The sequence below is a fragment of the Halyomorpha halys genome, unplaced genomic scaffold (genome assembly GCF_000696795.3).
Source record: "Halyomorpha halys isolate HHAL.00 unplaced genomic scaffold, Hhal_1.1 Scaffold519.1, whole genome shotgun sequence".
Taxonomy (NCBI): Eukaryota; Metazoa; Arthropoda; class Insecta; order Hemiptera; family Pentatomidae; genus Halyomorpha; species Halyomorpha halys.
This window is the reverse complement of record NW_027110043.1, coordinates 517,920-534,606: the sequence shown is the minus strand read 5'-3', so window position 1 is coordinate 534,606 and position 16,687 is coordinate 517,920. Positions and strand designations below refer to the sequence as shown.

General features: G+C 31.2%; 1 protein-coding gene across 10 annotated transcripts in view; it reads left to right on the top strand.

The window, feature by feature from the left end:
• Positions 1 to 14,951, top strand: part of LOC106683829 (2-oxoglutarate dehydrogenase complex component E1) — an 85,010-nt gene extending 70,059 nt beyond the window's left edge. For 6 of the 10 annotated variants that reach the window (XM_014425540.3, XM_014425545.3, XM_067048153.1 and 3 more), the window contains 2 exons: positions 447 to 545; positions 2,935 to 3,710. In XM_014425540.3, the coding sequence (XP_014281026.1) occupies positions 447 to 545; positions 2,935 to 3,034 (199 nt within the window). In that variant the 3' untranslated portion in view covers positions 3,035 to 3,710. Of the gene's footprint in view, positions 1 to 446; positions 546 to 2,934; positions 3,711 to 14,781 lie in introns of those variants that run through there. The other 4 variants (XM_014425547.3, XM_014425544.3, XM_067048155.1 and 1 more) reach the window with 2 other exon arrangements.
• The last annotated feature ends 1,736 nt before the right edge of the window (positions 14,952 to 16,687 follow it).

The following is a 16,687-nucleotide window of genomic DNA, read 5'->3' as shown; positions in this document are numbered from 1 at the left end:
TAAAGAACAATATGAAAATATTAACACCCTTTACGTAAGTAAGGGTGAGATGAGGATTCGAAGGAACGGAACTCTTTTGTAATTATTTAATTATTAAAATTTAATAAGCAAATTTTTCAGAATAGGTTTGTATTAATTGTTATTTGGAATCTTTCATCTATTACAATTTTGAGGAATTATGGATATTAAGTTTGTCTATATGTGTAGAATGTTATTCATTTTTATTAGTGCTACTTTCCCAATTATTTGTACATATTTTGTTTTTATTTACTAAAAGAATTGAAAATTAGGATATGGATTTTTATTGGATAGGATTTTTTAAAACTACATATCAAGCTCAGAGCTAGCACAATTTAAATGAAAATTTTTGTTATTATGGCACAATCGAGGATTAATAGTGTTATATTTGATGAAGATTGCTATATGTTGTCTGATGTGTTGCTTAGGAGCTCAGAAAAGAAAGGGTTCTTCAGCTCTCTTTTTGGCAAACACGAGGAGCCGAGCCCTAGTGAGGTCTCCCCTCCACCTCCACCTAGAACCATTAGGTATGATGAAAGGGATCCTTCTGTCTTCAGTCTCGGGCACTCGATACCCTTGTTTATCTTGATAATCTTGTTCAATATATTCTCAATAATTATAGACATTTTGATAATATTATGTTCAACAACATTATTGAGATTTATAAAGGAACCACTCATTAGTTCTGTTACTTATCATATACAGTGGACCCTTGCTGTAAAATGCGTTAAGAGGAAATGAAACCACCTGTGTTATGGGATTACCTATACTATAATGGGGGCAGACAAATATAAATCATTGGAAGAAGAAACATTCATACATGAATGTGACAAAAAATGCTTTGTCAGTTTTAATGAAATTTAGTCCATTTAGTCTCAACTTTTTTGTTAATATATTTTAAAATTTCAATGTTTTGGCAAAATGGCCACCATAGCCCCATTTAATGTAGTTAATTGACCTATAAATACACTACTTAATTAGAAAAATCATATTTCTTGCATCATTTTATGTTTAATTACTTGATTTATCATCTGTTTCATTTAAAATTTATTCTTTAAATTTCAAAGCTTTATTTTGTTCTATTTTTAAAAATTCTATTATTAGAAATCATATTAAACTTAATTATTAGCAATTACCTATAACTGAACCATATGCATCACAAATTAATTTTACTTGAAATTTCTGCATAATGCTGCTTTAAATTTTTGGCGTCTTTTAAAATTAACTGTATAATTAATACTCTCTGATATAAAAATAGCTTCAAGCATTTTTCTTTTGAAAGTATTATTTTATTTCTCATTGTATTGTCAAAATCAACTGCTTATTTTTGGATGCATGCTGCACCAGCGCTGTTTTTATTGGAATCCTCTTCTTATTTTTTATATTATTACCATTAAAATAAATTAATAATTATGTTGAAGCTAAATAAATTTATTTTATTATAATTGATAAATAAAACCAGTTTGAAACAAGAAATCAAAATTTATATAAAAATAATTTTGTTTATCGATATATTTCTTGCTAATTTATGTTATTGTTTCTCAAAAGTATCTGTTATATCAAGTTCCTTTGTATTCATAGTTCATAGAAAGCAGCTTGTAGCAATTTGATGGGCTCCATAGACGATTTATGTTCTCCATCCCCACCAATATGATCTTAATTTATATTGTGAAAAGTAATATAAAAGATGAGAATAGTAGGTGAAAAAGTTCTAGAAGAGTGTCATGTCTGAATCTAAAAAAAGCTACATTATAGTGATGGTCCACTGTACAGTAATCTGCAACTAAATTTATAGTTCTTAATTTTTTTTTTCATCATAATGATAATGAGTTAAATATGCTTTTCCTGTGATAAATTAGTTAGATAGTTGTTTCTAACCAAAATCAGTAACTTCTCACTGAAACTTTGATAAGTTAAATCGTTGCCCGAGATGTTGACAGAAAGGTTATTACTGTGCACTTCATCTTTTTATTATCACATGGGAAATTCTCTATAATGAAAGGGTTCGGCTTCATCGTTATTTCAATAATTGTTATATAACTAAGATAGGGCATTCGAGTGCTCTTGACCTTTTGAAAGATAAAGGACCTTAACAACTAAAAAAATATATCCCAAAACGCTTTCTTGATGCTTCTTTGTACCTTTGCATGCCCATCCTCACTATTGGATTTTATTGTAGATTACAGTGTTTGGTTATGGTAAATATTATAAGTTAGATATCTATCATAAGGTGATCTAACTTTTTGGCCTTCTAGTGACTAAAAAATTTTAATATATTAAATTAAGCAACATTTTTACAAAATGTTTCAAAATCAGATCAAATAGAAAAAATAAAGTGTTGTCTATCCAAAGTAGAAAAAAGTCAATATTTTTAATTAAAAAAATTTTTTTAAATGCTGTAAAATAAAACTTTTTCTTTTCATTTAATAAAGGGAGAAATTTTGTTCCTCACTCGTTTTTTATTTGATTTGAATTCTCTCAGGATGCTGGCGCCATGTATTTTATAATTCAAGATTAAAAAAAAAAAAGTTTGAAGATTTGATGGCAAAAAAGTTTTTTCATCTGGTGTAAATTTTAATATTTGGGTCACATTAATGGATGAATTCCTTTTAGATCAAATTTATAACCTTAAAAAAGTTTCATTGTTAAATTGTGGTCACAGTTTTTAACTTATTTCAACTGTTTTCAAAATCGTATGTGTATTTATTTTTTGCATGTTCTCTTATATTTTGAATTTATACATTTATGCATAATCAATTAGAATAGGTATTAATTAACCTGTTCTAATTGCTTATGCAGTATAATTTATGTATGCATTGGTGGTATGGTTTATATCCTTTGAAAAGATGTTAATGTGATCGTTCAGCTATTCTCTGACTTACTAATAAATTACGTATATTTTTTTATCGTGTCCAGGTATGCTGGAAGACATACATCCCCATCGCCCGCAACAGGTAGCAAGATGCAACATATTAAAGAGCTTAACCAACTTTTGGATGATGCTCTTAATTTTTAAAGATTATTGATCCCAACTTCATCATCACACTAAGTTGCCAGTCTTAATTACACGTTAGTATAAAGCTTTTTGTTACGCAAATTCAGAAAAGAAGATAAACCCACAAGTGAATTCTATTTTAAAACCAAGTGTGGTTTTGGCCGATGGGTTTAGAGTAACCTATATGCCTATTGTTATCATCAGGCATCTAGTGAATTATTATTTTTAGATTACTTTTTAATTTTATTTACTTCTTGGAGTAAGATATTTATTATTATTATTCAATATTTATTGCGATCTTATCATTTAATTGTATTTATGTATATAGAACATTGTTTTGTCTGTAAAAAAAAAAGTTATCGAAAATAGAAAAAGAAAAAAAATATACCATTTCTTTTAAAATGATTAATCATTTAAAATATTAGGTGAATTATAACTATTTAAATTACATCCAAACAGCAGATTTTAGATTAACTATCACTAAAATTGACCAATTCTTATAGTAGATTATATTATAAACGTTTACTCCTGGAAAGAAATTAATTTGCATATTTTATTGTTCAGCTCAGTTGTTTCTTTTATTTATTCATCATGATGTATTTATTGTAAATGTTAAAACCAGTCAAACTGTTGAAAATATTGTAATGGTTATGTATATTTAAATATATAAATAAACAAAAAGTGCACATAGCCCTTATCTGATCTAAATTTTCCTTATTACCTTTTTTATTTTTTTATCTGTGACCTTATATCCTAATATCCTGTCCTATTTCATATGTTATTCACTGATGAGTTAAAAAAGAGTTTGGTGTTTGAAGGAATCATGAATTCACAAATAGTTAATTGAGATAATACATTAAACTGGATCAAGAAGGTAAATTGAGCAGCGTTATGCTAAAACCTACCAACCCACAAAAACATCAATTCGAGATAAATGGATGTTAAAATTTTCATTTGAAATTAAATTCAGCTTAAAGTCAAAAACAAATTTGATTGATTATGTTCACTTTTCAGTTGAATTGACTTAAACTTGGTGGTTTATGTCGTCGGTGGGGTTGGATGCATTCTACTAAAACTAAATATATTTAAAATGACATGTGGCTTGGTTCATGGTCGTCAAGTTTGATTTGCATTTTAAGTTAAGTAAAGCTTGGTTGGTTTCTTTAAATCAGTAGAACGGCCTCCTTTTGTTCGAATGTTGTATTTAGTACAATTTTTATCATTTTGTGGGTTGGTATATTTCTGTATAAAACAGCCTATTTAATGATTGTTGCTTTTTACTTTCCTACAGCTACTAGAGGTAAGGAAAAATTTTAGATGTACGGTTTGCAATGTATCTAGTCCAGAAAAGTAGTTCTAGTACCTAGAAGAGTCCGGGGCAAAACATTCTTTGCTGACCGCACCCCCTGACAAACTTCTCCAATCATTAATATATATTTTTTGGTGAATTCTTTAGAATTACTTGAAAAACAATTAAATTCTTAGCAAAACCTATAATGAACCATCTGCATTGTGTCAATATTAGTTAATAATACAAATTATTGGATAGATTCCAATGAAAACCCATTTACTTTTTATTAGTTTTTCAAATTATTCAAAAACTGTAGATCTTCTGGAACATTCCTAATGGTCATATAAGCTTCGCAAGCTAGTAAGCTATGTTACAAATGATCACAACCCTGATAAGGGTTGAAACACCTGCTTTTAATGAATATTTACATTATTTTTAATTGTTATTTATCCTGACCACAACCCTGAAATGTTCCTTATTAATGCATACACGGTAAAACATTTATATATAATTTGATTTTTTACTTTTTAATAATTATGTTTTTAATTGAGGCAGCATTAATTTTATTTAAACACTTAAAATGGTCTACTTCATTTTATTCTACTTTACAGATTATGGTTTATTTATGCGTATAATTATGGAATATTTCAAGAATAATTAATATTTGTAAAAAAATTTTAATTTTCCCATGTCTATTGCAAATATTTTTCCTTCTTTATGTTTTATTGTGGAATTAAAATTTGTGATGTAAACCTTGTCAAAAGAATGGACTCTGTAAACTAATAGGGATGGATCTTAAAGCTAACTTTACTTTTAATATGCAAAAATATAAGTGCGGTAATAGGGGGTTCAAAATGAACTTTCCAAAATTGCCAGCCAGTATTAAATAAAAACTTACCTATGAATAATATTATATTTAAAGGCTAAATGTACAAAAAATAAATAAGGCTAAAATGTAAATGTAAAAAAAATAAAAAAGGCTAAAAATACAAAAAAATAAAAAATCCTAATAGCAGCATATCATAAATAAAACGTATATATTTTCTATCACTATTTGAATAAAAAGGTATAATAAAAAAAATTAACTGATAATAAATTTAACATAACCAATCACACAAGACTGGAGAGACAGGAAGGTGCATGTTGATTTTGACTATTACAGCACTTACTATACAAACGGTCTTAACTTCCAATTCATTACAAAAGACTGATCTACATAGCTGTAATAAGGCCATTCTGGACATATGGAGTTGAGCTTTGGGGCTCCACTAAACCTTGGAATTCCTCTCGTATCCAATCCTTAACAATCCAAAATCCTCAATGCTCCTTACTATGTCACAAATAAAATCATACATACATAAAGACCTTAATGTTCCCTATGTAACCGATCTAGCCCAAACCAGATATCACTCCTATTATAAACTCCCTAACCACTCGAACCCCCCCCCCCCCATGTTTTTTCTATCCTTGCATCTTCTTCCATTCCTGACATTCCTCCGAGGCACCTGAAAAGAAGATGGTCATGATGCTTATGTACAATGTCATTACAGTGCTACCAATGGGTAGTTTCTCTACAGGCCTATAACACTCCATTTTAACTAAGATCAAATTTACTGAATGAATTATATAATATATAGTTGTAAATTTCAATAAAGATATTAAAAAAAAAAAGAAATAACTACCGAAGAAGCATCTAATAATAAATACACGGGTAGAATTTTAGAAATTCAAATTAATTATTAATACTCAAAAATGTAACCTTAACTTACTTGTAACACTTTAATTTTTAGAAATGGTTTATGTTACCGGGACTCGAACTCAGGATCTCTGCCACCCGCCCAGGTCTCTGAGTGAGGTCGCTCCATATCACTTCTTCAAAGTGTGGAGCAGTATGGTTGTATATCATAGGTAGCGATGTCCTACTGTGGGGTTAGCAGTAATTCAGCAACTATAAAAAAAAAACTACTAGTGTCGTGATTATGAGATTATGGCAAACTCACTAGGCCATATATGTATGTATACGGTTATAATTTTTTTTTTTTTTTTTTCGTACGGTAGCCAAAACAATAAGAAAAAATACAAATATTTCGGAGATATCATTTGTAAGGTTTTCGTTGAAGTGAATAGTTAATAAATAAATAAATGCATCAGGAATCTGTTTGATAATGAAAGCTAATAGTATAAGTTCGTAAGTAAATGTCATTTTATACTTCTCCACAAATTTAATTCTAATTACAAGTTAAATTCTACATGCTCCTTATGAAAAGTTTCGCAATTTAACATGATAGTTGAAAATTAAGACCAAGTGTGGGTTTACCGCCTGCTATGAACCAGCGCAGGCAGAGAGCAGCAAAGTGTAAATTGTTGTGAAGATAATGACGTAAAATTACTTTATCTTCCTTGAAATTTTTCAGGAGAGAATAGTTGAGAATTTTCTTTCACGATTTGCTTTACGTCTGCAGCTGTCAACCAGACCTGTATAGTTTGTTACAAATTGGAATTTAAACCTATTGCTGTCAATTGCAAATTTCGAATAACTTCTAAAGTTATTCTGAGATGTAATCATTTATATGGATAATATGAATGTGTTTGTATTGGTGTATATAATTATGCCGTAAAATATTGATTGCTTCTAGAATAGAAAATGTTCGGCATTGAGGTTATTAATTAATTAACTCTCTACAGTGTCTTTTCCACCCTCTCCACAAATATTACTATGGAGTTTCTTAACTGTGATGCTTATTTATTATAATAGTAAATTAAATGTTATTTGACAAAAACTGATAACTATCTCTAGAAACAGAAACTAATGCACATATCTACAAATCTTTACGATACATAAGATACTACAAGGTTATAAAGGTTATATAAGGCTGAGCCTTAACCATGTATCTTGTAATCGTCAATAGGTTCCTCAAATATTTTTATTTAATTTTTTAATGTCTTTATTGAAATTTACAACTGTATATTATATTATACATTTAGTACATTTATATGATCTCAGTTATAATGGAGTGATACAGACATGTAGAGCAACTACCCCTTGTTAGCACTCTAATGACATTTTACATTAGCTTGTCTCGTGGCCATCTTATTTTCAGGCGCCTCGGAGGATTGTCAGGAATGGAAGAGGATGCAAGATTAAAAACTAGGGGGTTTGAGTGGTTAGAGAGTTTATAATGGAAGGAGTGATACCTGGTTCGGGGTAGATCGGTTACATAGGGAACATTATGGTCTTTATGTATGATTTTATTTGTGATAAAGTAAGGAGCATCGAGGATTTTACGAGAGGAATTCTAAGGTTTAATGAAGCCCAAAGCTCAACTCCGTATGTCCAGATTATTACAGTAATGTAGGTTAGTCTTTTGTAATGAATTAGAAGTTTAGACCGTTTCACCTGTGAGTGCTGTAATAGTCGAATTCAACGTGCACCCTCAAACATTAAACGTCCAATTTGTCACAAAGTCAGGGCTAAGATTTATCTTTGTTTATAATTTTCATTAAACGTTTGCTGCTAAACCTTAATGGTTCTAATAAACTTTACGCGCCTAAAGTGTTGTTGCCTATTTTGAGGTCATCGCCCACTGTAGGTTCCATTCCTCAGATTAAGTCTTTACTGGCCTTTCTCGTTCCTAACCCTTAGTTACCAATTGAAATTTCAGCCTATTGCTGCAAGTTGCTAATTACGGATAACTTCTAATGTAATGTAAATAATCTATATGGATATGTAGTAAAATAATTTATATGGATATGTGTTAGTTTGTATATTGCTATAGTATAAAATATTGCTTCTAGAATAGGAGAGAGTTTGGAATTGAGCTTATTAAATTTGGCGGGATAGAACGAAAAATCATTGTTCTTTTATTGATATTGCCGAATACACAATAAATCAGGTGGGCAAGCATTAGATTATTCCAAATGGCGCACTACATCTTTGTATTTTGTATTTGGCGCTTACAAAATTGTTGTATTGTACGTTTTGACCCTAGAGTCGAATCTTTCAAATACTGTTTGTATGTTTGTCATGTCTATCCGAATACTGCTATTGAAAAGGTTATTAAACATACGCCAGGTCCAGGACTCCTAGCAAGTAGGAAGATCGGGATACCAAGGTTAAGTCGCTTTAATCACCCATAATTGTGGTTTAGTGTTATATTCAAGAAACTAGACTCTTTGGTATTGGTAGCGCCATCTCAAAGCAATCACCATCTCATATAAGAGACATTTCCGACAATTGTGAATTGGTATTTTAGTTGCGTGATTATGATTCTGTTGCAAGAATCACTTCCGACAGTCCGTAAACGGTACGGAGCATGCGCAGTACAAGTTTTGCTTCCCAAAACTATGAAGGTTTTGGTTCTCTGCAGTTTGCGGACCGCTAGAAGTGATTCTTGGAACAGACTTTATGTCATTCCTTTTCCTACTCTAAGCGTAGTCACTTTTTATCTTTATCTCAATTTTCGAACCCCTTACCATCAACTTAAAAAGGTAAGAGGAAATGTAAGGTTTAAGAAAGTAAGGAAGCTACATGCAGCGCATCAGAACTCTTTGGAGCCCTTGAAGGAGGAAATTGGCGCTTGAATGAAAGGAAAGGTATTAAATATAGAAAAAACGAATTTCGTCTTATTCAATTTTTTGGAAAGTCTTTGTTTTCAATTTGAATTAGATAGCAATTTTACACTTCTAAAATTTGCTATATTTTTTAAAATATACTTTTGATGGAGACGTTTCAGCTTAAGATTCTGGTAGCAAACATAAAGGGAGATGTATTTTAAAAGATTAGGACAACAAGAAAATCAGTCGCAAGATGGTTCTGAGGTTGGAGATGACTAATCTTGAAACTTTAATCATTAATATGAAAGGCTATTTAAGGGTAAAGTTTATTTGGATATCTGATGTCAGCCATGTTTAATTCCCTAATGATGAGAATTTTTGATCGATGGGTCATTACATGTCCGGCTGTTTTGCTAAGATGAGTCGCAAAGCAGCTCAAAAAAGCGGTGGACTTTATTATCAAAACTGTAGTCCAATCAGTCAAATCCTTCGTGCGTTACGAGTTTCCTAAGGGCAAATAAACCGTTCTACCGAGGATGCTATCTTCCTCATAGTGAAATAAATTGAAACTAGAGGCTCTGTAATGGATCGCCCATGATGTATCTGATCTGAAAATGTTAGAAACACCTAGAATATTTAATTGTTGGCTGCTAGTGTGAGAGATAACTAGGTATTGTCAATTCCACGTCATTCCTAACAAGGTGGTCTATCTCTTGACGAATGTTACCACAGGTCTTACAAAATTCAGCTCACGCAGAACTAATGGTTAATATTAAAATTTTGAAGGGGTTTTGAAAAAAAAAAAAACCCAATTCGATCATAGATGCACATCCCTTCCTGGGTCTAGTCATGGCACAGGTGGCGTATATACTGCTTGAGATAGAGAAGTATTTGAGAAGAATTAAAAAATAAATAAAAAATAAGTAAAAAAAAAAAAAAAAGAAAAAAAAAAGTTTATTTCTAACATCAAATCTAAAATCAGGCTATACTTGTTTTTTATGTTTCGTTTTAATTTTATTAACATGTTAATTTCTAAATTCTTGAAAAAAAAATACGGATTAGTAACGATCTCCATTTTCCTGCATAATGGGTCATCAAAATAATTGAGATATTTTACATAATCGTTATGTCATTGTCATCAATAGGAGAAGGTGACTACCCCCAATCTCATACTATGGTCCAAGTTTTATTAACTACTAAAATATAGAAAGAACTTATCTGATATTTTTGAGCGTTGATGTCTCCCTTCCAGTGTTTACCTTCAATTTGCATGAACTTCAATAAGTATATCACAACAGTTTTTTACCATTTCAGGCTCAACTTTCCGAAGAAAAACGAAAATAAAAAGAAGACTTGTTTCTCATCTTATACATAACCTTTTTTCCCCATAGAAACAGCTGTTGTTTTGTGTTTATCTTATAACTATATTAATGTACGTTATCATTGGTTCAAGCTGACAGTGAACACCGCGAGTGAGGTCCAGGTTGTTGGATTTATTAGTGAGCCAAGGCCTCTGGGTCAATAGAGACTGTCATCGGTTCCATTCTCGCTTGGTGCTGGGAGGTTGGAGGTAGTGCAATTTAAGATACCATCGAGCCATTATTCACAATACATTTACTTACTTTTTTAGTTTGAATACAGTTGTAAATTTCAATTAACTATCCATCTTAATAAACTTAAGATTTATGCATATTTCTACTACATTACTGAAAAAGATTAAACCGATTTGAACATTATTTTAGGGCTGACTTCAGGGCAGGTCGATTGTTTTGGGCGCCATTTTTTTTTTCAGTCTATTAATTGTATAAATATTCGGGTAAAATGACAATAAACAATTTTGTTACTAAACATTATGTAAGTGAATCAATGACCTTTGCCTGCTCTTAGTTAATATAATACCACAGTTGATATTCTCCAAAAGGAGGTACGGTGTAATGACATTAAAGAACGCCTCACATTAATATCACCAGACCCTCGTTGCATCTGAAATCATGATTCAATGATTATAAAAAAAGTTCTACATAAAATTATTTTTTGAATTGAAAAGTGGTTTCTAGTTTTGCAACCATAAAACTGCAGTATCAGGAATCTTCATATAACGAAAACCTGGATATAATGATTTTTTTGGAATTCCTTTGAGCTAGATATAGCTATAAATGAAAAATGTACTTTTCAATGTATATGAAGACCATGTAAACTAATTTCTATATAACTAATTAAAAATCATTTTAAAACAAAATACGAATACGAATACGAATTTGCACAACTGTAACCTATCTGAATTGCACTATAACGATGTTTAGCCATAAACCTCGTTATAATAAATTTCTTAGGATAAGAAATTTTGCATATAGCTGGTTTCGATGGTATTCAATATTATATTCGAGATACTTAATATTCAAGTTTAAATTAAGTAATTAAATGTAGATGATTAAAATGTTTGCCATAGTTCTTGTAAATTCCAAAAATAAAAATTATAATTTAAAAAATACTACATTGTGAGCAAGTTGTTACTTATCGTTTTCGTTTGTGCTTATTCTCTATAACTATTTATTAATACCCTTATGGATAACCATGTTTTATCAATGTAATAAACATATTTAATATCTAATCATTAACTTTCTTTGTTTACTTCTGATAATGGAGTTTCTGGCATGCCTCGTAAGCCTTTTCGATGGTTGAATTTTTAAGTAAAACTTAGTTTCTATGACTACAGAGATCGTTTTCGTGGTGAAAGAACCCATTTTAATCCCAGAATCAATAAAAATAGCATGTTAGGTGGTTTGATAATAGTGAACGGGAGAAAAAATTGATATACCGTCAACGGAACGTCTTCAGGGGAAGGGGGTTTGTATGATGCTAACGAGTTTAATAATATAAAATAAAAGGTAAAGTAAAATCAATTTATTTTGCATGCAAACCATGCTATTCAATGGGCTCATAAATAATTACAGAAGAATATTGTAAAGCTTACTTTCTTTTTTTTCTTTCTACCTGGCGTACTGGGAGGTTACTCTGCAGGTTACCAACCTGTTCTATGAGTGGCAAGGTAAAGATTCATTCCATGAAGCCACCATGAAACAAAAGTCAACGTGCTCAGGCCGGATAAGAGCCAGCACAGCTTCTGACTCCAGGATGCCAAGGTGAAGTCATAACACTCTCAGCCATAACGGTCTTGAAAACTTAAGTTTTTTTTTTTATTGCCATCTTCCTGGTTATTTCTGACATACGGTCGAACAAGTTGAAAAGTAAGATGGAGGTATCAAACCCAATATAAATTTCTACATCTTGAGTTACTTCGAAGTGATCTTAAGAAATTATTAAACATAGGATAAAATAGTTAGTTGTGTGTTCAGTCTTGGCACCAATTATTGAGTTTTAGTGCATTAATATCTTAAGGCATCCGACAATATGCATTAAATTAAGTTAGGTTAGGTGGACAGGAGATAAATTGAAAGGAGGGTCGGATCGGACATGATGCAGGATCAATCTACAAACCACGTAGGATCAGCGAGTTTTAATGAGGGAAAGCGAAATCCGCGCAGGGTTGTAACAACTCTGTAGGTTTTTCACCTATGATTAGACGGTCATAACAAACAACTTAGATGAGTGTAACATAATACTTGAGAAGAAAACTATTCCACACTGGAGATATTACAAGTCGGTTATTTATACTAAAAAATCTGGGAATCACAGTTGATAGGAATCGTAAACCATTAATCATGGGGATCACAGCTATTCAGCACCAGTGTTGCACCTTAGTGAATTCTTAGGATTTAGGAAAAAATGGTTAATATGTTGAATTCCTGATGAAACATGGTTTAAAAATGTTTTGTCTTGGGATAGTGTTTATACTCATGCTAAAATCCGCAAAAAGTATCAGTATTTTCACCATTAGTCTTCCAACATTCAAAATCTTCAGTCCAAGTCGTCAGTCTATTCCTAAAAGAAAATTTGAAAACCTTAATTCTTTATCATATAGAGCAGGGGAGTCCAATTTAGGTCGATCGCTCGCATTTTCTGGGATGGAATTCCGTGTACCATGGACTTTGAAGCGATTGTAGTAGGCAAAATTTTATAGCAATAGTTTATGCATTCTTGGAATTCCTCGAATTCTGACAACCTGGCACTATGATCTCCGCCCATCCAGCACAATACATTCTGACTTCTGTGTTAGAGCGGACGCAACGCGTGGACAGTTACGACTCGACCCATCGAACAACATATTCAGTTAGCTTGAGTATTTGGTAGTGTCATGTGGTAGCTTATTTTCTTTCGTACAAGCAGTATTATTACTAATAAATATTATTTATCCTAGGTGACAACGTTGAGTTTCAATTTTGCTTCTGTTTAAAATGCAAGTACCTTTTCTTTGTTTTAAATTAAATTGCTTTTCTTACCTATCTATTTATTTAATAAGTGAACATTCTCGGAAAAGTTCTCTAAACTGCGGTCATTACACTACGAGAATAATATGAGACAGTATTAGTCTCAATAGTACAAATCTATTAGTAATAACAATAATTATTTAACTTTAGAAGTTAGTATTGTAAACAATAATAAATATATTGTAACTTTAACATACTTCTTGTAAATTAGAATATATCTATATTAGATTTTAATATACTTGTATTACGATATATATACGATGTATATACGATCGTAATATGCAGTATTGTTATTATTTCTATAAATGTAACGGAGATAAATTGCGCAGTTCAGGAGTTTTTAATTTTCTAGTAAAATATTTAATTGAACTTTTATTCTTTAAATTGTCATATTTCTCTTCATTCTAGTAAACCCATGAACATTTTTTCGGCATTAAACAGAATAAATCGAAAACTTATCGCATCTATGAAGAATGGGAACTCGATTACATTTTTACAATGGTGAATAATAAATGTTTAATATTCGCTGGAATAAACCTTATACAGAGTATAAACATAGTACGCATTTCACACCCCTTCTCCCCCCTTAGACTACACCTATGACAAGTATATCGCGACACACTTTTAAGATAAGAAGTAGATGTTATATACAGAAGAGTTGGCCATCCCTGATATAGATGTACTTTTTTTTAAAAAAGTAAAAAAAACACTAAATAATAAGTAGTTTATACACTAATAAGTAGGCAATACACTATAATAAGTAGGTAATACACTAGTAGCAAGTAGGAAATACACTATCGAGCATATAGCATACATAATTTACCTAAAAATAAAATAATTGTAAATCAAACAGTTTTGTAATTACAACGTCTCACACTTTTTCCATCGAATGTATGAATTTTTTTACAGAGATTTGCCAAGTATAAAATGCTGTTGAATCAGAGATGATTTATGTATGTCATAAATATACAATATGAAATATCCTCTGTTTTTGGTTTATTTATTTATTTTTTAATGGATCTTTATACTAGAAGACAAAAAATTGTAATCCTCCTTCAAAAATTAAAGTTTTAAGTTTCAAGTTAAGTAGAATCCAAAAATCGAATACAAAAAATTCTCAAGTCCAACGTAGGCTGCCCTCTCTGAGAAATCTTGTTAATCAATAAAAAAAATACTGTTTTGAAATCTTATACTATAGGCATAGAACAAAGAAATCAATAAATATGAACTGTATTTATTTATAATAATACTTTAACTGCTAATTAAAAATAATATAATTGTGCACAACATAACATTGTGCAATAATTAGCAATTCTTTATATTCAATTTGTGATTGTTTTGTAATGATGTATACATAAATGTATTACTAATTGTATTTTTTATAATGTCATTAACTGTTATGTAATGTAAGCGACAGTCTTCTTTGCCAACTACTTTTTGTTTAGTTATAGCAATGTGTCATTTAAAACTTTTTTCAAATTATAAATTGACACACAATTATATTCCATTAAAAATTAATTTCTGTTGCGATTTAGGTATGTCGGCCGTGGACCTAGCGCAGCATCTGCTACTGGTGTCAAACTCATGCACATGAGGGAGGTGGATGAATTCCTGAAAAGCGTTTTCAGTGTTAAAGCTGGAAATTAGTAACTAAGACTGTACCGTGTTCCCCTCTGTGATTCCAGTAATAAATGCTGCAAAGATCTACAGTTTATTATTTCTTATTGTTGGGATTTAGGTTATCGAGTATTATTTTGTTTATTGTTAACATCTAGCATTAATTCGAAGAAGAGTTTGTTATGTACAAATCATTATCAATATACCAAATATTAACAACAGGCAGTGTTAACGCCATAATATATAATTACGTTGTACATAATATTTAGTTAGTCTTAGTGTTTAATTTAATAACGTTTATTTTTATTTATATTACTTTAATTCAATTTTTTTAGAAGAAAAATGTGTAATTATATTTGTGTGTTGTAATGAGTAATAGCGGCAGTTGCTAAGAGTTGATAATCGTCGCTAAGAGGTTGCCTAGCAACGGGCCGACCATCTTCGTTTTTTATAACAGTTCCGGCTAATTAGTGGCCATGGTGGCGTCTCAGCAGCCCTGTCTGCGTTCATAGTTTGATAGTTTAAACATTTTTTTTAGTCGTGATAACAGTTCGAAACCAGACCTTTTCTGTGATTCGACTTTAATATGAGTTCCGGCTAATTAGTGGCCCTAGTAGCGTCTTTAGCAGCCCTGGTAGCGTCTTAGCAGCCCTGTCTGCGTTTGTTTCATGTTATTTTATTAGACATTTTTTTTAGTGTTTTAGCCGTCATAACAGTTCGGCACCAGACCACTTCTTTGTTTCGATTTTAATATGAGTTCCAGATAATTAGTGGCCAGGAACGTGTGTAACTAGCCCTGTCTGCGTTCATTTTCTCGGCTCGCCTAATACAATACGACTGTAGGATGTTTGGACTATCGATGAGCCACTACACCAACTATGGACCATCACAGCGGTGTATTGAGCTACAGAACTGCGACCTACACATCTCGGCAGCACTCTTCCTCCGACCTATCGGAGTGGAGCAACCCTTTCGTCGTGCAGCATTTATTTTATATATTTATTTGTTTGTTTATTTGTAAATTAGTTTATTGTCATTTTCATAATTTATCTAACTATTCTATTTTTTAAATTTTTACTTGTATTCATTATTAGTCATCTTTTGTTTATTTTAGTTTTAGTTTTTAAAATGTTTAAATTGAACCAAATCAATGTTTAATCCGAGCCAGTTTGTTTTTTTGTTCATTTTAAAGCCTTCCAACAAAAAAACAGTCGATTTGAGGTGGCTATAACAACAGGCAGAAACGACAGCTTCAGAATATTCCATTGCTAGGGTGAAATAAAAAAAATTAACAAACATAATTCAGTTTTCTTGCTATTCCCAAAATACGATTGACGAATAATTGTTGAAAGACAACAGTGTTGAAAAAAAGCATTGCTATTTGTGAGGCGTCAATAGTGATAAGTATTCTAGTAGGAAAGCCTGGAATGTGGCTTTTAATAAGTTACTCTAGATCTAGATAAAAGAAAGTCTATCCAATTTGCTGTTGTTATGCTCAAGAGAAAACAAGACAACATGCAGACTGCATCCAGGAGAGAATTAAAGAGGTGACTATGAACACTGATCTATATGTTTTTGTAATATATTTCCTATATGAAAGCAAACATATAGGAAACAAGTAACCGAGATCAAAACTGGGAGGAGGGGGTACTATGACTTGCATAGTCAATCAGGTTGTGATATTTCAGCATGGAAAAGGAGAAAACCAAAATTTGCTTGAAAATATTTAATTTTTATTAAATAAATAACTTTTTTCACTTCTAGGGGAGTCAGCTGCCCCCTCCTGCCCCTCCCCCACTGGGTACGTCCATGTATCTTATATAT